The 25096-nt window shown below is 40.1% G+C and overlaps 2 protein-coding genes across 4 annotated transcripts in view; both read right to left on the bottom strand.

Annotated features, from left to right (window-relative positions):
* Positions 1 to 765: 765 nt before the first annotated feature.
* On the bottom strand, positions 766 to 19837 carry LOC123960756 (leucyl/cystinyl aminopeptidase). Its single transcript, XM_046035688.1, has 22 exons — positions 19402 to 19837; positions 17037 to 17131; positions 16025 to 16227; positions 14943 to 15054; positions 14525 to 14782; positions 14172 to 14362; positions 13799 to 13937; positions 12078 to 12212; positions 11858 to 11978; positions 11603 to 11754; positions 11396 to 11509; positions 11155 to 11286; positions 9596 to 9730; positions 7645 to 7805; positions 7478 to 7566; positions 7197 to 7380; positions 6915 to 7071; positions 4984 to 5168; positions 4625 to 4786; positions 3666 to 3806; positions 3469 to 3550; positions 766 to 3312 (listed from the first exon to the last, which is right to left on the bottom strand). The coding sequence occupies exons 1-22, from the start codon at positions 19427 to 19429 to the stop codon at positions 3181 to 3183; spliced, it is 3108 nt and encodes a 1035-aa protein (XP_045891644.1). The 5' UTR covers positions 19430 to 19837; the 3' UTR covers positions 766 to 3180.
* Positions 19838 to 20213: 376 nt separating this feature from the next.
* Positions 20214 to 25096, bottom strand: part of erap2 (endoplasmic reticulum aminopeptidase 2) — an 11138-nt gene continuing 6255 nt past the window's right edge. For all 3 annotated transcript variants that reach the window (XM_046035689.1, XM_046035691.1, XM_046035690.1), the window contains exons 12-21: positions 23804 to 23872; positions 23486 to 23661; positions 23224 to 23303; positions 22935 to 23118; positions 22621 to 22777; positions 22334 to 22518; positions 22021 to 22182; positions 21683 to 21823; positions 21237 to 21318; positions 20214 to 20722 (exon numbers count right to left, since the gene is read on the bottom strand). In XM_046035689.1, the coding sequence (XP_045891645.1) occupies positions 20576 to 20722; positions 21237 to 21318; positions 21683 to 21823; positions 22021 to 22182; positions 22334 to 22518; positions 22621 to 22777; positions 22935 to 23118; positions 23224 to 23303; positions 23486 to 23661; positions 23804 to 23872 (1383 nt within the window). In that variant the 3' untranslated portion in view covers positions 20214 to 20575. The remainder of the gene's footprint in view (positions 20723 to 21236; positions 21319 to 21682; positions 21824 to 22020; positions 22183 to 22333; positions 22519 to 22620; positions 22778 to 22934; positions 23119 to 23223; positions 23304 to 23485; positions 23662 to 23803; positions 23873 to 25096) is intronic.

Genomic DNA, 25096 nt, shown 5'->3' with positions numbered 1-25096 from the left:
CATCCACATCTTAGTAGAAGTAGAATACAAGAATACATTTTCAGTCTCAACTTTTATGCCAAGATGGACAAGATGTTTTTCAAGTACTCTGAAAAAATGGAAATACAGGAAGATTGCTGCAAAAGCTTCAGCACAGCTACAAAATAAACTTTTCTCCAGGTTGCTCTTTGCCTTGTTGTTTGGGACTGACTTCTTCCTCCTCTCAGCTGAACAGCTTCACTGACTGTTGTCCTTCCAGAAGAACCTGACCAATGTTTTTCACACTAATTGTGGCCAACAAGTATTTTCCTACATCCTAATAAATTGGTCTACCTGTAGTAAACTTCCAGAAGTTATTTTATATCCTTCTTGTCCCTCCTATGTAGTTCTCTGACAAAAACCTGTGGAGGTTGCCGTTGACTTCACAGTTAAGTTTCCTTCATCTGTAGGACCACTAGTAGAGAGTGCATGTTAAACTGAAGGATGTCACTTTAATTTACTTCAGCATGGCTGAACAGAAAAAAAGGCCATTTCTAAATCAATGCCAAGTAATTTGGAACCAGCTTAACTTGATTTGGACGGTCATGGTTTGAAAAGTGTTTTTTTCATTATTTCAAAATTATAAGTAAATCTTAGTGACTAAAATCAACCTTGACACAAGTGGTAATTTTGTGTTGATCAGCAATACAGAAAACAAACAGAAGTCCATTTAGATTTAGGTAAAGTCTGGGAGTTGACAACACAGAAGATACTAGTGCCCTCTCATTTCAATGAAGATCCAACATCTTCAGAAAACAACTTTTATTTGTATTTGGTTCACATGAAAAGCAACACAATTTCAAAAGCATCTGCAGCATTTCACTCCAGAGGAAAAAACAAAGACATTCTCATTGGGTTTACTGCAAATGTACTGTGTACTGTAAGTACAACTTTGACTGAACCATGTACCTGAATGACATCAGCAACTCTTGTCTCTGACAGCTTATTGCAACTGACTTCACATAAACCAGAATGTGGGGGGAAAGTCCTAAAGCCTCAATAAAGCTGATTAATTGATCTGATTGATGGAAGCTGGGGAAAAAAAGTGTGATGAACATTTTTATCCAGGACTTAAAAGTATAAGATGTGTATTTAAAAGGTAAATGCCAATTTACACATTATTACAATATATGTGAAACTACGATGGACTGGATGGAACAAATAAATGTCAATACTGTTGATAACCTCCAGACAGATCTAAACTGCACTGAGATCTGACACACTCATTACTACTTGTTTGGAATGCACAATCCTCTGTACTGTGATCATTTATACTGCTAACCCCCACAGTTAACCTTGGTAGGGCGTAGACAGCCATGACTTTGGTACACCTGATGTCTCTTTTTGTGTGTATTTCATGTGCACGGCGTCTGATCCCTTCATTGAACCCACCTCTCCTTACACCTACTTTGACTAGTTAGTAGGAGTTACTAGCAAGAAGCACATGGACCTTTTAAAAGCTTTCCCAGCTATGCATAGTACCAAGTATGTTCACTGGAGCACGTGAACGAGTCAAGAGGTCACACTACCTGGAATTTTTTACGTGGCACCTTTAACACTGTTTTTTTTAGAACTTGAATATCCTGTCGACACGGTCTTTACACAATTGAGAAGCTGCTTCAGAAGAGGATAATTTGATAACCAAAAGCAGAGATGCTAGTCTCATGACGACGTTAGGGATGTCCAAAGAAAATTAGTGAATCTGCAATGTGATGGATAAGTAAGCAGTAGCGCTTTAAATAAAGCTCAAGATGAGTGTACAACTGTGTTTAAATAAAATCTTCAAACAAACGTTGGGTAAAAACAGGTTTAGACATTCTCCCAATAAATAGCTAGGCTACTCTTCAATCTCAGCAACATGGCCAGTTAACATTGGAGTAACTTTAAACCTTCTGCATTTTTATTTGGCTGATGAGCAATAGCTTACTGGACAGATAAGCCATGCCCAATATAGATGTTACTCTATACACTTTGTATCTTCAATATGCACATTAGCCCTTAAAACACAAACATTCATCAACAAATGACCTCCCTGGGGTGGTCTAACTCAAGACATACAGTAAAGTCATATTTGACCAAGACTCTTGATCAATTCTATATATTTTATACTTTACACTCTGTATACATAACACAAAGAAATCTTAAAATGTCAAAAAATTCCAGATGTTTCAAACAGTACATCTAAAATCGCAAACACTGAAGGGTTGAGCTTATTTACATTATAATTACAAGTTTACAAGCACACAGGGTTAAAGAATAAGTTTGTGTACAAGGTGTTTCTAAAGAGAGAGAGAGAAAAAAAATGAACATCTGGCTCCAGTGTGCACTGCCTGTTCTCACCTAAGACACATTGGTTGAATTGATTTAAACCTGCACTGTTGTGGAGTACGCCATCTACTGTACACAGTGGGAAGGTTTTTCAGTACATTCAATTGATACCAACACAAGTTTGGTATTTCAAGCTATCGTCAATCAACCAATTTCCAAGCCAAACCATGACTACTATAGTAAATGCTTCAGCACGAGTAACTGGAGTTTAGAATGGCAGACAGCTATTGTTTCTACACAGAACAAGGTTAGTTTAATTCTAAGAATAAATCCACCCCTAAGTACCTGTAATGTCAACTTTTCACCACTGAGGAATCCCTGACAGCTGCATCTATATAATTATATCCGATGGTTTACAGAAAGTCCAGGGCTGATCGACAGTACATAAGTAGACAGTAATGTTGATTCTTCATGCCTGCCCTTTTCAAAGTGGCCAAGTTACACAGCTCATACAGTTAGAGAAGATGGAGCAAAAGGAGTGTGGGAGAAGCATGATTGTCTGCTCAGGCATGAAGTTTAGATGAGAGCTGCAGAGGAGAGGTTTGGTTGACAGCATTAAGTGTGAGGAGTGTGTGTTTGCATCTGACAACTCCCTGTCAGACACACAATCAGAGCCACCCTGAGCTAGCAAATACAACTCCGAGGACTGATCTCAGAAAATCAAACACCTTGTCCACCCAGGTAGAGCACAAGCCCTGGCATTGATTAGTACTCTGGCCTGGATAAAGGGAGTTAGAGAGATGCAGTCCTACAATAGTGCAAACACTGCTGTTTGTCTTGACGACATGCCCCGGTTGTCTGTTAGTGGGGCGTACATTGAATGGAGTGCCTTTATTAGAGCCATTTTCGGAGTTTAGACAGGTTCTTGTCCATCCAGCGCTGGTTCAGCCTGATGGTTTCCAAAGCTTCCTGCACACTCCTCATCTGAGAGCCACGTTCCTTCAGACTGGAGAAGAAACCCTGCACCTGCACAACACACACATTGTGGTGTTGGCCAGATCAGACAACACACTAAAAGCATTCTGTAAACAGGTAACAGCTCCCCACAAACAAGTGCGAAGAGTCTAAAATGCGCTGCAGCATAAATGTATTATGTTAGAAAAAAGAACATTAACAACATACTTGGTCAAGGCGTGCCTGTGTGGAGAACTGGGAGGTGGCAGACTTGATGATTGTCTGGATGGCAAAGGAGCCCACAGGGAACCTACAGCCAAAAACATAAAAGCACATATGTTGTTTCATCTTTTCATTTTTATGAAAAATAATCTTTAAATGTATTCTCAGCGATAACTTATATGATGCTAACAGGGATCACTTACTTCTCTATGAGGCTGTCCCAGTTCTCTTGTATAAAATCCCAGACAAACAAGTAGCCAGTGAAGTATTTACACACAGTGCTGATGACCAAAGGCAACTCCTGTGTCTGGATGATGTCCCCCTGCAGACCCGCCTTTAAAATCCTAGACAGACCGTGATAAATATTCTGTACAAATGCTGTTCAGGTAATAAACAACACTACACTCACGTCATTATCGTCACTTCCATACAGCATGAGTTATGACAAGAAAAACATAATCACAGTTGCCAAGATTAATAGTATTCAGTTGAAATAGTTTTAAACAGGCTAATTAACAGATGTTGATGTACAATATAGTACAATGATGATGATGGCACCTAAGTATATGAAATCATAATAAAAATGTCAAATATTGGATATAGGAGGAAATTTGTCAATTATGGGGGGGGATTGATGTCTGTGATCTGTGAGTTAACATGGGCAAGTTCAAGAAGCCATGTACCAACAATATATATTTTACATAATGACACATTTTGGTGCTATTTTAGTAGTCAGTATATTAACAGAGCTGAGAAGACTGTACCTATTGCACAATATGATCTGCTACCCGATGGAAAAAGTAGGTTTAGGTTTGCGGTGTTTTATTGCATACAGCTTCTGCCTCAAGTTTATTCCATGTTTGTTTATTTTCAAGTGTAATTTATTAAGACATTGCTCTCAGGATAGGGTTTGGTTGGATTTTGCCTCTCAGTGTACTTGTATTGACCTTAAAAGTCAAACATTGCTGCTCTGTTCCGCATTGGTTACAAGGCATGTTTCACTAAAAGTTATTTTACTTTGAATGAGGGCATTGGATTTTTCTCTTTCAGCTTTTTCAAATGAAATTGATTTGATCAGTTGAATATGTGGTTAATAAATCATCAGTGGGGAAGGAAAGATGGTGATGCTTGATCCTGGCCAGTAGCAAACACAAACACTTACCATACTATATGTTGCGCATCCTGAGTGGATGCTAGGCCCCGTAACATTTTTCGCTTCTCTGCATCATAGGTGACTTTTACGTACATGTCAAGCAAAGTCAACCAATCTTCAGATGACTGAGCAGCCACAGTGAATACAACTTGCTGCAGATCGCCTGGGATCCTACAGAAATATAAAGACGTCAACATATTTTAGGTTACAAGTGCACCAAATTTCAGTTTACTTCCTACTATTCAAATTTCACATTCCCCCAGCGCTGCTACAGATTATTTCTATCTCTAAAGAGATGCTCTTTTCACCCCTCTGTCATTGTGACCCAAAAAAGCAACCCAAAAATAAAACGTTTGTGCTATACGTACCGCGAGGTCCCATTGGAATCGACATACTTTCTGAACATGTCTTTTGCTTGCTGAGTGCAGTTTTCTTCATTCAGACTACATGCCGTCCCCAGCAGGGCTGCACGCAGCTCCTGTTTAGACACGCTCTCCTCCTCTTCCCATGTTTGTTTGCTTATCAAGGAACCAAACTGATGCAGAATATAATTCTGTCATATGAAAGAAAAAAATCATGGATACATTAATACATAGAAACACAACACTCACTTAAAAAGGTCACAAGAATTCTTAACATTATAAATTGACTGACATTTATTTTCAAAGATTTAGGATTAGAGGTGCAATGAATCACAAAACTCATGGATTGGATCATACCGTGGTTTTGAGTCAGTTCATTAAATTATTCATCAGTTTTTGAATCAGCAAAAATAAGTTAGGGTTAAATTCCTTTTAAGATGCACTACTTTTGCTCTGATGTTGCCGCCTCTCTGTGTCTGTCATCACTCTGTAGTCTCACTCAATGTCCTGCACACAGCACTGGAGCTGCTCCAGTGAGTGAGCAGAACTGTGTCGAAGGGAAGGCAGCAGATACTACTGAAGCTGCAATAATCTTATGATCTATTTCTATGATGATGAGCATTCCCAGTGTCCCTGCTCCAAAATGCCCCAAGTCAGCCTACGGGATTTCACTCAGTGGAGGCGAAAGCAACGGCTTTTAAATCAGTTGCCCTCCCCAAACCCTGACACAGCCAATCTCTTCTATCGATTTACAGAATTATTACTTTGAAAAGTAACAGCGTCAGTGAAACTGTTTTTCACACTATGATGGTTAAACTTTGCAATGAATCCGCGATTCACCCTGATGCAACAAGGACTTGTAACTTAATCTCACCAACATTTTAACTTCTTGATAAAAATGTATAATTTCATGTGGTTTTGTTGAAGATATGAAAATGATTAGTGTGCATTTTATGCCTTTAAGCTACTGATCTAAGTATCACGTAATCTAAGTTGTTACGGCCGCGGCTGGCTGCCTTGGAGTAGTAGTTGTGTTCTGGAGTTCTCTGAACAGTATGCAAATCCCCGCTGCGAGCCCCTGTTGAGGATTGGTTCCTCTGGACCTGGAACCACCCACTTCACCCGTTTGCTGGTTACTGGCGTCTGATTGGTGTGGCCGAAGATCCGACCGAATCTGCCAACCAGGACTCGCCAATCAACACCAGCTGGCCTACAAATAGTTTGTGTTTCTGCAGTTCCAGGCGACTGTGAGCCAGTGATCAGTTTGCCTCGTTGTTGGTTGTGTACCCTTGTGAATAGTGAATTTCTTGAGTGTTGAATATTCCTGTTTCTGTCAGTTGCCTGCTTAAGCGACTTCCGTCAGTTAGAAACCTTGTAAACCACATAGTGTGAGTGGCACTCTTTAGGGTTGAACATTGTCTGTTTGGTTACTTTGCATTCTTGTAAAGCATGTAGGTACTGACCTCCTTTTGTTCAGTGTTTTTTGAGTAGAGAGCTGTCTTTGGACAATACCTCCTTTTGTTTCTGTTTTTTTTGTCAGTACCTACATAGCCTCCTTTTGTTGTGTTTTTTTTTCTAAGACAAATCATTTAATTAAACAATTGACTTAAACCTAAATTCAGTTGTCCTTACCACCTTCATTCTATCCCAAATACCTTGTTACTGCCCTACTCTAACGAGCTGGGTTGTAACAAAGTAAATGTATGTATTTTTGATAGTCTAATTAATTTAAACATTTTATACATGTAGGTTAGGTTTGAGTCAGTGATGGGGAAAATAATCGCTTGAGCTATAAACTTAAGGACATTTGAGTCAAGGTTGTGTTTGGTAAGATTTAAGAACTCAAATTGGCATATTTTGGTGTAAGACATGTTAGAATTACTTACTGCCTTTATGTTACTGCTAAACATACTACCTTATCATAACTCTGTGTGTACCTTCATGCGGGCCACAAGGCCCTGCTCCTGTCTTTTGTCGAGCAGCCGGTAGATATCATTGAGCTGTAACAAGGCTTCTATCACAGGAGAAGTCTCAGTTTCATTGGACATGTACTTCAACAGATTGAGGACTTGATTAAAGGACACACGTCCCAGTCTGTTGACAACACAGGACAGTGAGGAAGAGGTAAGAAAAACTTATTTAAATTCAAATGCAGAAATTTGAAAATTCTTTTTCTAAATACTATTTAAAAAAACAACTATTTATGTCATGCACTCTACCTGGAGAGCGCAAAGATGTTGTGAATGAGCGAGGCACGGTCCTCCTGTGTGAGAACACTGACATTGTTGGACAAAGCTTTTACAAGAGCATCCCAGCCCTCGTCTCCATAGTGGACGATGTAGAAGCCTGTGTTTCTGTAGTTCAGCTTTAGCCACTTTACACTTTCTGGCAGCTTAAGGGTCTCTGAAAACACAAACAAATGGACACACGCGCAAACATGTACCGTTTGACCCGGGACTGTAAGACTTGATGTTGCAGGTTAAAACTTTGTGTGTTTTACCTGATTTGGTCTTCAGAGTGAACACCTGTCTGCACTCTGGGGCCAAACTACAGCTGTCATTAACGTACGTCACTGGAATATTCCACAAGCTAAAGAGACAGCAAAATACAGTTAGGGTGGTGTGTTCGTAAGATCTGTGCGTGTCTGTGTGTGGTAATGTAACCCACCTGGAACTATGTGTGGCATTGTCAGACGTTAACAGGAAGTGCTCCTGGGTGAGGGTCACCTGAGTTCCATTGCGGCTTACAGTGACCAATGGAAAGCCTTTCTGTGACGTCCACGAGCTCATCATCTCTGACACATTCTGGTGGTGTGTTGAGACCTCAACCTGAAGACAAGAGAAATCCAGAATCTGAGAAGTCCAATTCCATGTTCACGTGTGTGTGTGTGTGTGTGTGTTTTGTTTTTTTTTTTTTTTTTTAAATATAATAGGATAATTGTAGGAGTTGTCTGAAATCTTGCAGCTATATTCTGTAGATCTGTGGTAACAAATTTCTATAATCCAAACCCAAAGGGGAAATGATCAGAGGCAAAAAACAATCGGGATTAGGTTTACACAACTCACACGTTCAATCTAGATGTATTTTTGATACTTACATACAATAATAAAGTTATATTTCCATTTATTTACAATCTTTTCAAACGTGTCTCATTGAAACTGAAAACTCACTCTGGGGACAAAAAAGGAGTGTATGTTCCATCAAAAAGGTCATTAAAATATGTTTTTACATGCAATATTTTGTTGTCTTAAAGAAGACCTCAATGTATAATAGCAACATTTTGTAATGGCCATTTCATTTATTTTAAGTACAATATTTAGAGTCACTTCCTGGGGACATAAAGTCACCAATAGCCAGGAATGACCCGATTACATCAATGCGCTACAACTTTTCACTCACACATTATGCACACACGGCAACACTCGCTAATTGGTTCACTTCCTCTCCCCATTCTTCAAACGACATCTACGTGACAGGTGCTGTTATAACAGCAACGTAACTCAGAATCATGAGGTACGTAGGGAGTGTAATGGTGACCGCAAGCGGAGGAAAATATTCAGGCAGTAAATGTACGGTGTCAGTTACAGTGTGTAGCTTCTCAAGACCAAGAAAAGTCTGTATGTTGTTTCCCCACCTGCTGGAAAAGTGAAGCCGGTTTGCGCTAGCTAACGTCTCTCCTCCAGACTGTGCAGCTGAGCAGGAAAGCTTCTACAGAAGGCTGCGTCTTTTGGCCGCTATGTAACTTAACATTAACTCAATTAAGAGAAAGTAGGCTAACTGATAGCTGTATGTTATTACTACCTACTTGTCCAATGTTGAGAACATGTACAAACTTAGACTAAACTGGCGTAGCCTACAGCTCTGTCCTGTACAGACTGGTTCATCCTAAATTATTGAGTCTGAAAAAGTGGTTGTTAGGAAAAGAAAGGACGGAGGTGACTGTAGAGGAGCTGAGGTTAGTAAAGCTAATTAGTGATGCAAACTAGTCCTTTTAAGCTAATGAGGAGACATTTCTTTTTGGATTTTAATGTGCAAATAAAATGCACCTCAGAAGGGAGGAGGTTTCTCATGTTGCCTATTTTTTTTATATTAATGTCTATAGTTAAATGTCAAAAGCTGTAAAATGAAGACACAAAAGGCAAACATAAACAATCCTATATGCAATGATTCTGAGGTCATATTATCAGGGTTTTAGGGGGTGATGCCCAAAACACACTGTGCCATAAATGTAAAATCACTGTGGAGAGCATCATAACCAACCAAATTACTTTCCCCAAATCTAATGGTTTACTTCCGCCCCAGTAGACTGATCATTGGGTGTTGCGCATTTATTATCTGCTCTAACTTTTCCAACTATTTGTTCAGAGATATGGTGAAAATAATGGCCCAATATAATATGAAATTATATATTTTTCATTGGAAAACATGAAATTTTCTTGACCACGACCACCACCAAAACATTCATCTAAAGTTCACATAAAACTGCTGAGACATGTTGTGTTGGGGTTTTATATTCAGACATACTATGCATACATATCCATCCTAGGGGAAACACTGTGTAGTACCACAAAAAAAAAAACAACAAAAAAAAACAAAAGGCACGCACGCACGCACGCACCTGTGTAAGGCTGTTCCAGAGGTCGTTGGTGTCTGTGTTTAATCCACTAAACTGTTTTAGGTATTGAATGATACCCTTTCTGAACTGTTGGTCGCCTGGCAGAGAGGTGTTCAGCATCAGGAGAATGGATGCACCCTGAAAGACAGAGGCACAAAGCATCTGTGATCAGACCCAGAACAGTAAAACTAACTACGCTTGAGAGTCTGTGGAGATAATACAGCTTCTTCCCGTCTGCAGCTAGCCTCATTAACAAGGCCCGGGTCCCCCACTGACACTACCCCCTTGCAAATGATACAAATGTCTCTGCATCTAAATACTGTTTCATCTCGTGTCGGCCACAGACCTGGCACGTTGCGCATATTTGTTGTTGATTGTTGATCTTTGTTGTTGTATATTTTTATGTTGTCAGTTTATATACACTGCTCAAAAAATAAAGGGAACACTTAAACAACACAATGTAACTCCAAGTCAATCACACTCCTGTGAAATCAAACTGTCCACTTAGGAAGCAACACTGATTGACAATCAATTTCACATGCTGTTGTGCAAATGGAATAGACAACAGGTGGAAATTATAGGCAATTAGCAAGACACACCCAATAAAGGAGTGGTTCTCAGTTCCTATGCTTCCTGGCTGATGTTTTGGTCACTTTTGAATGCTGGCTTCACTCTAGTGGTAGCATGAGACGGAGTCTACAACCCACACAAGTGGCTCAGGTAGTGCAGGATGGCACATCAATGCGAGCTGTGGCAAGAAGGTTTGCTGTGTCTGTCAGCGTAGTGTCCAGAGCATGGAGGCGCTACCAGGAGATAGGCCAGTACATCAGGAGACGTGGAGGAGGCTGCAGGAGGGCAACAACCCAGCAGCAGGACCGCTACCTCCGTCTTTGTGCAAGGAGGAGCAGGAGGAGCACTGCCAGAGCCCTGCAAAATGACCTCCAGCAGGCCACAAATGTGCATGTGTCTGCTCAAACGGTCAGAAACAGACTCAATGAGGGTGGTATGAGGGCCCGACGTCCACAGGTGGGGGTTGTGCTTACAGCCCAACACCGTGCAGGACGTTTGACATTTGACAGAACACCAAGATTAGCTAATTCGCCACTGGCGCCCTGTGCTCTTCACAGATGAAAGTAAGTTCACACTGAGCATGTGACAGACAAAGGAGTATTTAATGAGATTATTTCATTCATTCAGATCTAGGATATTGTTATTTTAGTGTTCCCTTTATTTTTATAAGCAGTGTATTTATATGTACACAATATTCTCTTCAGTTGCGTTACTTCTGCACAGCACAGACCCAGAATAATGCACATGTGTATATATCTGCAATGTTGTTCTTCTATTTCATATTTATATATTTCTTCATTTATTTTTGTCAACTGTATGTTTGTCTACGTGTAGCACCTTATCACCACAGCAAATTCCTTGTATGTGTAAAACACTACTTTTTACTGAGAGGCAATAAAGCTCCTTCTGATTAACAGCTGGATATGAAAGTTGAGTGAATCAATGCATTGCATCTAATTATCTAAGTATGTGTTGTGTATATAAAAGTGTACCTTTTCATAGGAGACAGAGTCAAACATCTCTTCCACCTGTTCCGGCGTATTAACCTCCGTCGACACAGCGTGGGAGGAGTTTAGTGCATCTTTGTCCAAGGCTCTGAACCTCACTGCCAGGAACAAATTACCCTGCAAACAAACACAAGACTTACTCCTAAGGCACATAGTGAAGCACACAAAATTGTTCTGCATCAAATTAAATGGAGGATTCATTTATGAGCTGGATGTGTGAACTTACAGTGTCCAGCTGGGGCAACACTGTTTGCAGTGACGTGTACTGCATGTAAGTGGCAAAGCCTTCATTTAGCCACAGGTCATTCCACCAGCTCATGGTTACCAGGTTTCCAAACCACTGCAAACACGATATCAGAGAAGCATCAGGACCTGACTGTAGCATATTTACTGTCTCTGTCCCTTTCACAAACACACAGGCAAATACAACTACCTGATGAGCGAGCTCATGCGCTATGACGGAGGCAACTACTTGTTTTTCCAAAGGAGAGGACTGTTTTCCCACCAGCAGGCTGGTCTCTCTGAAAGTTATGAGTCCCCAGTTCTCCATGGCTCCTGCCAGGAAGTCCGGGATGGCTACCAAGTCTGTCAAAGAGAGAGGGAGAACATCGGGGAATGTAAAAAAGAGGAAGTGAAAGAACAATCAAAGGAAGATAAAAATAATATGCAAGTGCCTGTGTGTACTCACCTAGTTTTTTGAGGGGGTAGTTAATTTCAAAGAAGTTATTGTAGAACTCCAGCAGTTTGGAGGCTGTGTCCAGAGCATAGTCAGTGTGCTCCTTCTTTTCTGGCACACAATACACAGACACCTAAAACACACAGACCCAGATATATATAAATAAATAAAGACAATTTATCAGCAACAACACAAGAGCCTGAACTAAGAGTCATATCTGTGCCAGACCTACCACGGTTTCTGAAACATTTTTGCTGATAGGGGTGAAGTCAGCGACGATGAAGGCCACCAGGTAGGTGCTCATGTTGACACTGGTCTTCTCAAACTCATCTAGCATGAGGCCATTGTCAAGTGGTGTGGTTTTAGCCTGAAACACATAGTACAAGGAAATAAACTCCAAAATCACAAATCCACTTTGGCATCTTCTCAGTCTGCTGTGAAATACAGCACTGCAAGCAAAAAACTATACATGCTGTTAGCTTAATTGTGCCCATGCTGAGAGCTTACAAGTCACAGTGGGGACAGGAATGACTCACAAATTCCTTGTAAAAGACAGAGTGAGTGACTATATGAAAATGATTCAATTTTTATTTAATGACCATTTGCATTTTTTATGTTCAAAAAGAATATTCAACAGATTAGTTTGTACTTAAAAAATAAATTCTGTCACACTAATAAAACCAACTGTAATTAAAAATTACAATCTCTGTAAATGCTAAAGTGGAAAAATGATGCCAATCAATCACATGATATACATTTACTCATTTCGCACACACTTTAATCCAAAGTGACTTACATATGAGAGACAACATACAAGCATCAGTAAAGTGAGAAATCTACGAGCAACAAAAAGTACTAGTAATAGCTATTAATACATACGTCATCAATGGGATAGTAAATACCTAGGGGAAGCAATAAAAGTTAACAAATAGTGCAATCAAGACAAGCAAATTGTAAGGAGATAGAAGAAGAAGAGTAAGTGCATGGGCGTGTACACCCAAGACTGCATTCCCTGACAACATCACCATCATCAGCCGGATTTCAAACAACGATGAGATTTCATATCGGGAGGAAACTGGTAACTGGAACAACCTACTGCTCAATGTCAGCAAAACTAATGAGCTGATCACTGATTACAGGAAAAAGGAGATAAAGACACACACTCCTGTCTACATCAGTAGAGCTGAGGTGGAGCAGGTGAATAGTTTCAGGTTCCTCAGAAACGACTATATTTCTTGAGGAAGATTAAGAAGGCCAAATTCCCACGCCAAGTTCTTTACAGAGGATCAATGGAAAGCATCCTGACTAGAAACATCACAAACTGTCATGGGATGTGCACAGCCCAGGACCGGAGGGCTCTGCAGCGGGTGATTAAAACAGTAGATCATTGGTGGAACAAGGGCTGGCCTGAATGTAATTTTTTGAACTTCGAAGCTCTGATGGTAATTAAGAACGAATCGAATGTGTACCCAATGATCGAATATTTGGGTCCAGACCTAATTAGTACCCATCTGCCGAGCATCAGTGATATCGGTGAGGTGAGGTGCCTACACAGAGCCCAAAGGATACTAAAGGACAGTACCCACCCCAGCCTGTTCACCCTGCTGCCTTCTGGGAAGAGATATAGAAGTTTCTGCTGCCGCACTACCAGACTGCAGAGCAGCTTTTCCCCCCCAAACTATCAGACTCTTAAACTAATTCATCCAAAGCACTGCTCCATTTAAAACTGAATATTGTTTATTTCTGTTTACCAGTTTTACAATTGCTTCTGTATTAATATTGTCTGCTATGTAGCAGAAGGGAGTTACAAAGCTCAATTTCATTATATAACCTGTTATATTGTGACAATAAATGTACCTACATACCTACCTAAGTGAGAGGTTACAGGTGTAAATATATTGACGTGTTACCCTACTGTAAAAATAACCAGGAACAGAACTAATGTCACAGTACCTTAGGCATGTTTGAAAGAGTCATGTAGTTTGGTTTTCTGCTGATTTTAATCAGGAAGGTGGCTTTGAAAGCTGGTTCATCAAAGCAAGGAAAGGCCTTCCTAGCTGACAGTGGCTCAAACTGGGTTGCAGCTAGGACACTGGTGACAAGAGGGAGATGCACATGATCATGCTGCAATAACATATTAGATAAATGCTGTAAAATAAATAAAACAGCCCATTTTTGTTATTATTACAGCACAGTGTCTGGTCATGAGTTGACCAAAAGGTTATGAAGATGATGATCTTGACATGATCCTCTCCATAGGGGCTTAGCTTAAGTCTTTACTCTGCAGCACATCATTCAGCTTACAGCACAGCCAATTAACTGTTACCTTTTGGTTCCATCTTTATTGGTGTATGAACTGTTGTAGAAACCATCATAGGTGTGTGAGAATTTAGCAGAGTAATCCAGAGTCAAAACACAGTACTGGCCAGCCTTCAGCTCCTCAGAGAACTTAACAGCTATCTGCTGTCTGGGTTTGTACTCAAGTACAGTCACATTACTGGCGTCCCCATCACCCAGCTGGAAGAGAGAAAGCATTAGTTAACAAGTAAAACATCACAAAAGCAAAAGGTTTTAATCAATTCTTTTGTTCAGGGACAAATGACATACATCTAGTCAGGTAGGCAACTTCATCTAAACTCTCTCATTACACCCTGTCATCAGCACTCTTTCCAATCCCACCTTGATGGTAGCTTTGGTAATGTTGAGGTTAGCACTGTGCAGGACAATGCGCTTTGTGTTGTGAAGCACAGACATGGTGATAACAGTGCGGCCGGTGAAATTCATATTGTCGAGGTCAGGGTTAAGGGTGAGGTCATAGTTGAGAGGACGTATGCTGTAAGGCAGCCGGAGCTGTGCCCATGGAAACAGTTCCCCATTTGTAGACACAGGTAAGACTTGCTCTATGGGAACAGTCTTGTTCGGCTTATGACAACCCGTCTGCAGAAGGATGATGGGTTAGGGTTAGCCAGGTAAATGACAGAGAAAAGGGGAATAATCTGACAGAGATATAGATATAATGTGTTGAAAGAGTCATGTATGGCTATCTATAAATTTTCACAAAACCTAACAAAATAGAACTAGTGAATATTTTTCTTACCTTGGTAAAGGTGCATCCAGGTAAGAAGTATAGTACCATGGTCAAAGAGGCCACTATCACCAGGAATAACACACATACAACCATGGTACGAGCAGAGGGTCGTGAACATGACCTGAGACCAAGAAGAGCTAACATTACTTACTTTGACAATTTAATACAGGGTGAAATGGGGACAGCGGCTACGAACATAAAGCTTCTGTTGCTCAGTGGACTAAAACCTTTTGCAATTCTCTTTATCTGCATCATGCAGGAAGTGAAGCTTGACTATATTTTTCTGTGAGACCTGAGCAGGCAGTAAACTGTCATATAAAGAGCCCATTGGATTAGGGGTGGGCCCTAAAATAGTAATATCATGATATTTCAAGGTATTTCTGGGATAATGATATTTTTAACAATCTGAAAAAATACTGAAATATATTCCTGGTTTAGAACTCATAGGACTTTTGGCTCTCCTCTTACTCAACGTGTACTTCTGGTTTGAGGTGGTGAAATAAGTCTGTGGTAATGCCCCCTTTTGTTGTTAGTGTCTGCTTGCACTTCTTACATATTAACGTGGTTTGTTGTACATCTGATCTTTTGTAACCAAACCAAACCACTTCCAACTAACTCCTCCACCGTGGAGCTGGTAGCAATGTTACTTTTGCCTTCAGCCATGCTTGTTGTTGCAATGTGTAACAATATGACATCATTATATCAACATGTTGAAACATTTCACTGATATATCATGAACAAGATGATATAATACCCCCTAACTGTCAGTTTTAATACGTCATTCAGGCAGCCAGTTTTCACTCAAGTCTTCAATTATTATGCAGAAAAGTATACAAAAGCAGCCATTTTCCTCACAAGCAAACAAAAACACTCCCTTGCCTTGATCATTATGTCTGGGAATGTTGCAGGTTTCATGCATGAAAGGGGCTTTATATTTTGATATTCATTCTATGCACTCAATTAAACTACTGAGACAGGAGTGCACAATTATATAAAACATTATTATGTAGCACTGCTCTGAGACAAAAACTCACAGTAGAAAAATGTTTTTATGCAAAATGTCCCAAATGATGACCTTTTCAGTGTATTACCTGGGTGGAGCATGTCTAGTGTAAGGAGAAGAGCTGGATCTGTGAGCAGAGCTACGGTTCATGAAGGACATCCCTAGCAGACGGGCTGATGACTCGCAGTCTTCCTCATCCTCGTCCATGTCATTCTCTCCCAGGCCTCTCACAAGCAACCGTGAGCTTCGAGGCTCATACACCACCTCATCTGGGTCAAGAGCAGGAAACGTCTGGAGAGAGCATGTACAGTACACCCTGTTATTCCTCAGTTAAGCACACGATGTTTCCCATTTAATGTTAATAACTGGTCTGCTTTCCCAGGTAAATTAATCAGCACAGGGTGAGATGTCATACGTGAAGGCGGTGAGGAGAGAGTGGGCAGAGACAAGAATAATTTATCATAATCAGGACAGAGAAGGGTCAGTCAACAAAGAACTGGGCCCAGATAACAGTTAATCATAATGATTTGAGTGAGAGACGGTGGTAATGAGAACCGGGGACAAACTTAAAGGGTAATTTCAGTATTTTTAAACCATGTGCCTTTTTTCACATATTTTGGGGTCGAAATGACTAGTAGGTACAAAATGTTTTGGAACATGTGCAGTAAATATGTTTAGGCAAACTGTACCCTTAAACATCAGTCACGTTCTGAATCTACAGCATAACTTGTATTTTTCTCTTTCATTAATTAATAAAAATTTCATCTTAAACTACACGTTACTAGCAAAGATAACCATGTATATTAGATTGTACTGTATTAGATGGCTTTTCTTTGTTTTAATATCTTTGATATGTGTGGAAAAAACGTGAAAAAAACGTGAAAAAAGGACCATGGTTTAAAAATCCCCTTTATGGTCTACCCCTCCTCGAATCTATGGATCTTTATTTATAATGCAACTGATCTGTTCACATTATCAGATTTAAAGATGAAAGCACTTGTGACAATTATGAACAGTGGATGCAAATATGCATTCTAATATATGCAAATCATTGAGACAGACTGGTCCTTCAAATGAAGGCGTGCATGACATGAGCATACCGGAAATGCAGTGGAGTCTTTGGCCAAATCAACAACATCAGGCTCTTCTTCAAACATGCTGTTCTCAATCATGTTCCTAGGCAGGATAGCTCGCTCTACGACACACAGAGGAAGAGAAATCAGACTTTCTCAAAAGAGGAAGTGAGATAGGGGAGAGAAAGACAGAACAGAATCTAAATGGCCACACACACACACACACACACACACACACGCACACCTGCACACCTGTGTAGAAGAGTAGGTTAACAAGCCATTTTTTCCACACAAAGGCTTGTTATTGTCACCTAATATGCAAGCAACATGAATACTTGTTTAACAAAGCACTGAATAAGTTTCTTCAGTTTCCTGTTAGTAAACCTCCTACAGTATTTCCTGGTAAGTTGACCTACATAGAACGGGTTCATCGGGCTGGTGAAACAGCTACTAGTATTACAAAAAGATAGAAACCGCTGTATATCCTTCTCAAAACTAGGAAAACACACAATGAATATTCATCATCTGGCCATGTCATATGCTACTACTGCAGTTGACAAAACCCTGCAGTTCTACAAACTAACCTTCAGCATCATGACAAGAGTTCTGCTTTGTCTTACAAAATCCATGTAATTTGTGGCAGCCAGATTTTCCTCCCCTCAGTAATTCTTGAAACAATCAGAAGCATGTTCAACTTCCTAATTTAATAATAACGAAAGTAGTAAAACGACATGCAATGCAAGCCTCCCATTTTGCCTCACGTTCCATTCATGCTTTTACTGGTTAGAGCATTTTCTTTCTCGGGATTTGAGTGGAAAGCACCGAGAGGCAGTAAACACCTACTGAATACACAGTGTTCATAAAGAAACAATGACACCAAACAAAGGTGAGTGTTTGCTCCCCAAAAAGAAGACAAGAATCCAGAAATGTAGTTCTTTGTCTGTCCTGTACAGGACCGTATGGGCTGTCACTGTGTCTCTGTCTGGACAACATTGCTGTGTTATGAGTGTCTATTAATAGGCTAAGAACTAAGTAGTAGGTAATGTGTAAAATGTGCAGACGAGGATAGGATTAAAAAAATAAGACCCACCAAAAATACACCACACTTGATTGATAATGATTGTTATAGGTCTACCTCTAACAGCTATGGGGTATTGTTGTGATATTCTGGTGAATGTTATTTCATATAGGCAACATGTCAAATAAGACAGGCAGTTGATGTGCTGGTTATAATCTACACTACAATCAGAAAAACTGCCAAGCAAGTGTGAATAACCAACAGCTCTAGAGCTTCCGTTGAGCTTGTATGTAAATCCAGCAGTAAGGCATATTACTTGCTGACTGCTCACTTCCTGTTTACTCAAAACATGCATCAACCCTACCTTACAGTCATAAAAAATATAGTTAAATAGATGTGTACTGGTATACATGTTTGAGAGGTGTGCCCATTAATTCAGCCCAGGCAAGAAGTGACAACAGACCCACTACTTATAAGCAGAGTAGTACCCAGTCACAATACTGGTATCGGTCAGCCAGTCATTAAACAAAATGGGAAGGAAACATCTGCTAACCTAGTTGTCTCATCATTATCTGATCAAAATGACCTTGTGAAATGTGGGCTTTTACTTAAAAATCACTAAGTCACAACCACCAAGCACACACATATACTCACACAAAAAAAAAAAAAAACAGGAAGTCTAACTGCTGTGATTTGGTGATTGCTCCTTCCAGGTTGAGACCTAACATCGACCTAGGAGACACTAAGAGCTGTTATAGTGTGTGCACAGGACTTTTTGTTTGCTTTAATAAAGCCTTGGGCACCGTGTGATGATGGCAAAAGTGTTTGTCTAAGCTATACATGACTTATCAGCTTTCTATACCAAGATAAAACACGGCTATATTATCAAACCCACAGGCTGTAACTGGGCAAACAGGTCTGCTGGGTTAGAGCATACAACTTGGCATACTATGTTTCTGTGTCAAAACAGCCTTTGTTTAAGTTGATAGAAATGTGTTGTTGGCTTTGGTCAGTTCAAATAAAATGTTATACATAAATAAACTAGATTCGCAATCAGCCCATTCTGAGTTGCGCTTATGGGGAAGAGATGGTCATGTGCAGTAAAACGTTATCATCCCTCTGCAGGACCGTCAACAGATTGACAATGAGATTAAGTTCGCTTCTGGGAATCCCTCTGCTGTACAAAAGAAACTAGTCACTCGGAAAAATTAAAGATAACTTTCATTTAGCTTATCAAAAGTCAAACCAACCCCAATCAACATGTGCCCTCGGGTGAATGTCACTCTCAGTGCTGCTAATATCCCATTAGTTCCTAGCTGGCCTGCTGTTGTTAGCTTGCTGTTACTGCAACGTCTAACCATCTCCCCTTCTTACCTGTGTTGTTACTGTCAAAGGGATCCATGGCAGGATATCACAAACAACTCCTCACGTCCAAAACAAAAAGAACCTCTACAGCAGCTCGACAGACGTGATGATTTTTCTCGCTGGCCACAACCCACCGCAGGCTACCAGACGCTCACAACAAACAGCAGCCTCTCCTACCCTCACTGTACTAACGTTAGCTACGTAGTTGCTAGCTTGGAGCTAGCCAACTTCTGACAATTGTAACTGACTGAAAGACATTCAGATTGCTAACGACGCTAGCTGATTTCCATAACTTTATCGACCATAGCTGTTTTGTTGACTAAAACACGGGTACGGCGGAACTGTCGAAGAAAATCCAACTTCACGCTAAAAACGTGTAAACAGACCTTACTCTAACATGTCGGGTGAACTAACGAACGCGCAAATAACACTTTCCTTCCTCCCTGACCAGTTGTTGACAACCTCCCATCACATTATAATACATGCATCCTATTGGCTGTCACTACCGGGGGTGGAGGTGCCAGACCACAAGACAAGCATATTCTGCTTCACATTTATGCCATGGCGCTCAACCCTAGCTCTAATCCTCACCCTGAAATCAGGTCTGAACTCTTAACCCTCAATCAAGCTATACTTGTGAGGACATTTAATAGTTGCACATTCATTAATTAACTTCAACTCTAATTTATTTATAGCGTTTACCCTAATCCTAAAATAAATAGTTACTATGACGAATACAAAGCACGCACATGCACAAGCATAGACATAATGGTTGCAGGATATATTTCAGTTAACAAAACACACACAAAGATGCCAAGACGTACAATGAACCCTTTAATTGTCTATTTAAGAATTTATTTACACCGCATTTGTGTGTTGCTTTGGAATGAATTTCTCTCTTACTCTCTCTCTCTCTCACACACACACACACACACAACAAAATTCTTGGTACACACTCATCCTCACAGACACCCTATTTTTTCCACACCCAACACTTTTTTTGTCTAACAAATAAGTCCCCTGAAAATAAAAAAAAAAAAGGCTTTTTTTTTAAAAACAAAATTGTCAACTCTTTGGTGAGGTCAAGCACATTATACTTGGTAAATAAAAACACATATCCAAATTCAAGAAAACTTCAAATATCCCTCTGTGGCGTCACCACCTCTCTTGCCTCTGCTGCCTTTCACTTCATTTTCTTGTTCAGCCAGTTTCTCAGAGTCTCCAGGTTCCTCTGAACCCAGCGAACATTTTTCTGTACGTTGTCTAGGGCAACCTGAGTAGCTCTTAGCTGAGACGCATGTTCTTTGATGGACTCAAAAAACATCTGCACCTGGGGGTCAAACACAAATACATTTATAGAAACACAATTATGTTTGCAACAAGGTCAGCACCCATGTGTTAGAGCTCATGGTTTTAAAGACATTTCTTTTTAAGTCAGTGCGTCACTTTTTACAACTAAAAACAATTTTGTGCCTGCCAGTGTCTGACTTCATATGCAGGTGCAGAACAGTTTAGGTTTCTCAGGCATTGCCATTTTAAACTTTGATTTCATCACTAATTATAATCACTATCACTAATATTGCCAAAACCAGTCAATACCAATAGCATATACACTGAACAAAATTAATCACAGATTTTGACAGATTTGTCAACAATATTTGAGAGAAATAGGCATTTTGTGTACATAGAGAAAGTCTTAGATCTTTGAGTTCAGCTCATGATGAATGGGGGCAAAAACAAAAGTGTTGCGGTTATAATTTTGTTCAGTATATGTTGAAATACCGGTACATCTCTGAATTACCTTGTAGAATATAGATTAGTCCAAGATATAAGAGCACATTTACCTCAGTAAATTCCTCTGGAGATGAAAACTGGCCTGTGGTGCCAATAATGATGTTTCTAATACAAAATGAGCCCAACTGGAACCTGCAGAGCATAAAGACAACAGAGAGGACAGTTAGAGACTAATATCTCTTCCTACATATCCACACATTGGTATTCAGGGCTTTCATAGGTGTGGATATCATCTGTGTTGCTAGTGGTATTTTCAGGTATTTATCAAATCAAAAACCTGTTCCACTTGTTACTGAAAGCCTCTAGAAGCAGATAAAAAGGAGAAAAATTGTTGGCTTACACAACATTTTTGCATCCAACTCACAAAAACAGCTTGATTTAAGTATATTGGTTTGTATATTTTAAAAAGGAAAGGAAAACTGTATTTTCATGGCATCATATGGTCTGAGTTATAGTGTTATGTCATTCACTTGTGTCTTCATTATGTTGTACTTACTTTTTAACCAGCGTGTCCCAGTTCTTTTTGACAAAGTTCCAGGCGATGTGATGTCCCAGTGGGTTCCTGGCCACCATCAGGATGAGACTGGACAGGTCTTGGGATCGAATCACCTTCCCTTCCAGACCCAGCTCCAGCAGTCTGCAACGCAAACACACACAATTTAACCTTCTCTATTAACAACACATTATCTGCCATCACGTGACGAGCCTCCAGTGAAAGTTGTTTAGCATATTCGATCTAGACTATCTGGCAACAGTACTATGATACAATACCCCATGTTTGCCACACAGTGGCAGCATTAACTGTGTGAAAAATCTAATCAGCAGAAGATGTACCTGTGTAGTTTGTTTGTGTCTCTGGTGCAGGTCAAGGCAAACAGGATTTTGCTTTTTTGTGCTGCAGAGAGGGAGATGTTGTATGTGTGTAAGAGCGAGGTCCAGCCATGTTCATCCTGAGCTCCAACTGAATACACTGTCTCTGCCACGTCAGTGGGCAAGCTGGGGTAAATGCAAGCAGAGACGTGCATATTAGCGACATGATGAATTATCAAATTATATTAGACCGGGAATAGCACCTGTTTATGTGAATCACATTGGCAGGTGTTGACTGATAATGATGTATGTTAAAATATAATTTAGACAGACATACTTGAGTGTACCGTTGGACTGAAGCCAGTCTTTGAAATTCTGATGTGCCTGCTTCAGACAGGGAGGGTCATCAAGGTGGCAAGCCAGTGACAGGATCTCTGACCTCAGCCGTCGCTCCGACACAGAGCCACTGTCGCTCCACGTCTGCTGGTCAATGACAGCACGGAAAAATCGCAGGATGTACATCTGCACCAAAGCACACGTAGAAAAAGTATCTCATGTGAACTCTCAACATTTCATCCTGACATAGGCATAAATTTGATACTAAATGTACACTCGTCTTCTTACGCCCAGGTTTCTTGTTAAATCAAAGTCATTCCTTTTCTCAATCAACCGGTAAAAGGTCTCCAGATAGCCCAGGCCTTGAAGAAGGGGCACATTGTGTGTCTCCAATTGCAGGTAACCAATCAGGTCTAAGCCTTTATTGAGCGGCAGATGCCCTGCCCTTTAAAGACATACAAGAATATTTCAAAGGTTAGGTGCAGTATCAGGTGGAATGCTGTGTTGCTGTTTTGTTTACCTGTAACTACAGACATGCATAAAAAAGATCTCTTGTTCTCTCACACAGATCTACAAACACATATACACACATATCTGCTTACGTGACCAGTTGAAAGGCATTGTGTATCAAGTGAGTCCTGTCTTTGTAGCTCAGAGCAGTGTGGTTCTCTGAAAGTAGTTTGGTCATCTCATCCCAACCATCGTCCTCGTAATGAACCACATAATAGCCTGTCATGTCAGTGTTTACTTTCAGCCAGCTGACTTCCTCTCCTATATGTATACTGTCTAAATGAGACATAAACAGCAAAAGAGTAAACAGGAAAATATTATGGCAAAGCAAAAATGAAGATCTGTATGAATAATGTTGTCGTATTCTCTCTTCCCTGTTACCTGTGTGTGTTGTCATCATGTGTCTGTGGACGGTGTTGGAAGCATCTGTCTTGTATGTCAGAGGGATATGCCAAAGGAAACTATGTAGGAGAAGAAAGTATAATGTTAAAAACCTGAGAGTTACTAAATAATAAATTAAATTCTTGGTGTTAACGGGTGAGTACCTGCAAGAGTAAACAGAGTAGAAGCGAAACGTACAGTGCGAACAGAATACAAAACTAAATATTTTTTTTAAACTGTACAAGTGCATGTGCATGCTCACCCCTGCTGCAATGAGGACCAGAGAAGGTCAGAAGGCAGCACTGTCCTCAGGAACCTGTCCTGTCTAAGCAGCAGACGAGGCCCCTTCCTAGTTACAGTTACCAGAGGAATCCCTTTCTGCAGAGTCCAAGTGTTCATCATGGCTGTCAGGTCCAGGTGTTCCCCTGCAAACAGGTACTGTAGGAGACAATTGGAGATCAATCAATACATGCAATCACACCGTCTCAAGGTCAGAAAATAATCTTGTAAAAGCTGTGAAATTTTTAGGAGGACGCCCATGAAGAGGTGTTAGCGAGTTGATGTTTAAATATTTACTCACTGCATTTTTGGAGGCCTGGCTGCTGCTGTAACAGTGTTTTCCTGAGACGAAGTCCTCCTCTGAGCATGTCTGAAAAACAAAATAAAATAGAAGAAGACTTTTTCAACATAAATTTCTATTACAAGATAGAACATTTTTTGCTTATCAAATCTACTTTACATTGCGAGTGACCATCTGATCTTTCTAACTTTATGAAAGCTTTTGGTTCCAATTCATTTCTGTACAGCAAGAAAATTAACTTGCTTGAGACTGGTAATCCATCACAATGAACATCATGTCTGCTTTTATTTCTGTCAATGTTTTGTTATCAGTGCATGGCAAGGTGGTGTATTCTTTTAAAATCCTTTAGAATTGCATTACTGGGAATAGATAACATGACTTCAATGGCAATAAAAACAGACATAACTCACATAGTTAGACATAGTTCACTTTGATTCATTACCTACTTATAAGTCTCAGCAATGTAATGTATGTACCATAATGAAATGAATCAGAAACAATGACTGTCTGGAACGAGGGAAAACACAAATATCTAATAGACTACAGCATGCAAATATACCAGATTTAATATATGAGATAAAATATGAAATGTATGATTTCTGTAAATGGTTGGGTCACTCTCTGTTCTTTGTCTGATTCCAAGACTGTAAAAAGGTAAGAGGACAACATATCTCGACAAGTGTAATCGTCTTGCTACTTCCTGTTTAATTCAAAACCTACAGCTCTCTATTGTGATTCAATAATGAATTTACAGAACCATACAGAAAAAGTTTGGCACATCCAGTTTTTGACAAATACAATTCTGTCAGGCTGCCCCTTTATGTTTTGATTTACAGTGGGGGGAAAAAAGTATTTGACCCCTTGCTGATTTTGCAGGTTTGCCCACTTACAAAGAATGCAACAATCTATAATTTTAATCATATGTACATTCTAACAGTGAAAGACAGAATCCCAAAGAAAATTCCAGAAAATCACATCATATGAATTTATAAAAATTGATAACCATCTGATGAGGAAAAACAAGTATTTGACCCCCTGGACAAACAGCATGTTAATATTTTGTAGAAAAGCCATTATTGGCCAGCACAGATGTCAAACGGTTTTTATAGTTGGTGACAAGGTTTGTGCACATTTCGGCAGGGATGTTGGCCCACTCCTCCCTGCAGACAGCCTCCAAATCATTCAGGTTCCGAGGTTGTCGCCTGGCAACTCGAATTTTAAGCTCCCTCCAAAGATTTTCAATTGGATTCAGGTCTGGAGACTGGCTAGGCCACTCCAGAACCTTGATGTGCT

The sequence above is a fragment of the Micropterus dolomieu genome, linkage group LG21 (genome assembly GCF_021292245.1).
Source record: "Micropterus dolomieu isolate WLL.071019.BEF.003 ecotype Adirondacks linkage group LG21, ASM2129224v1, whole genome shotgun sequence".
Classification (NCBI taxonomy): domain Eukaryota; kingdom Metazoa; phylum Chordata; class Actinopteri; order Centrarchiformes; family Centrarchidae; genus Micropterus; species Micropterus dolomieu.
The sequence above is the reverse complement of the archived record's forward strand: the minus strand, read 5'-3'. Positions and strand labels throughout refer to the sequence as shown.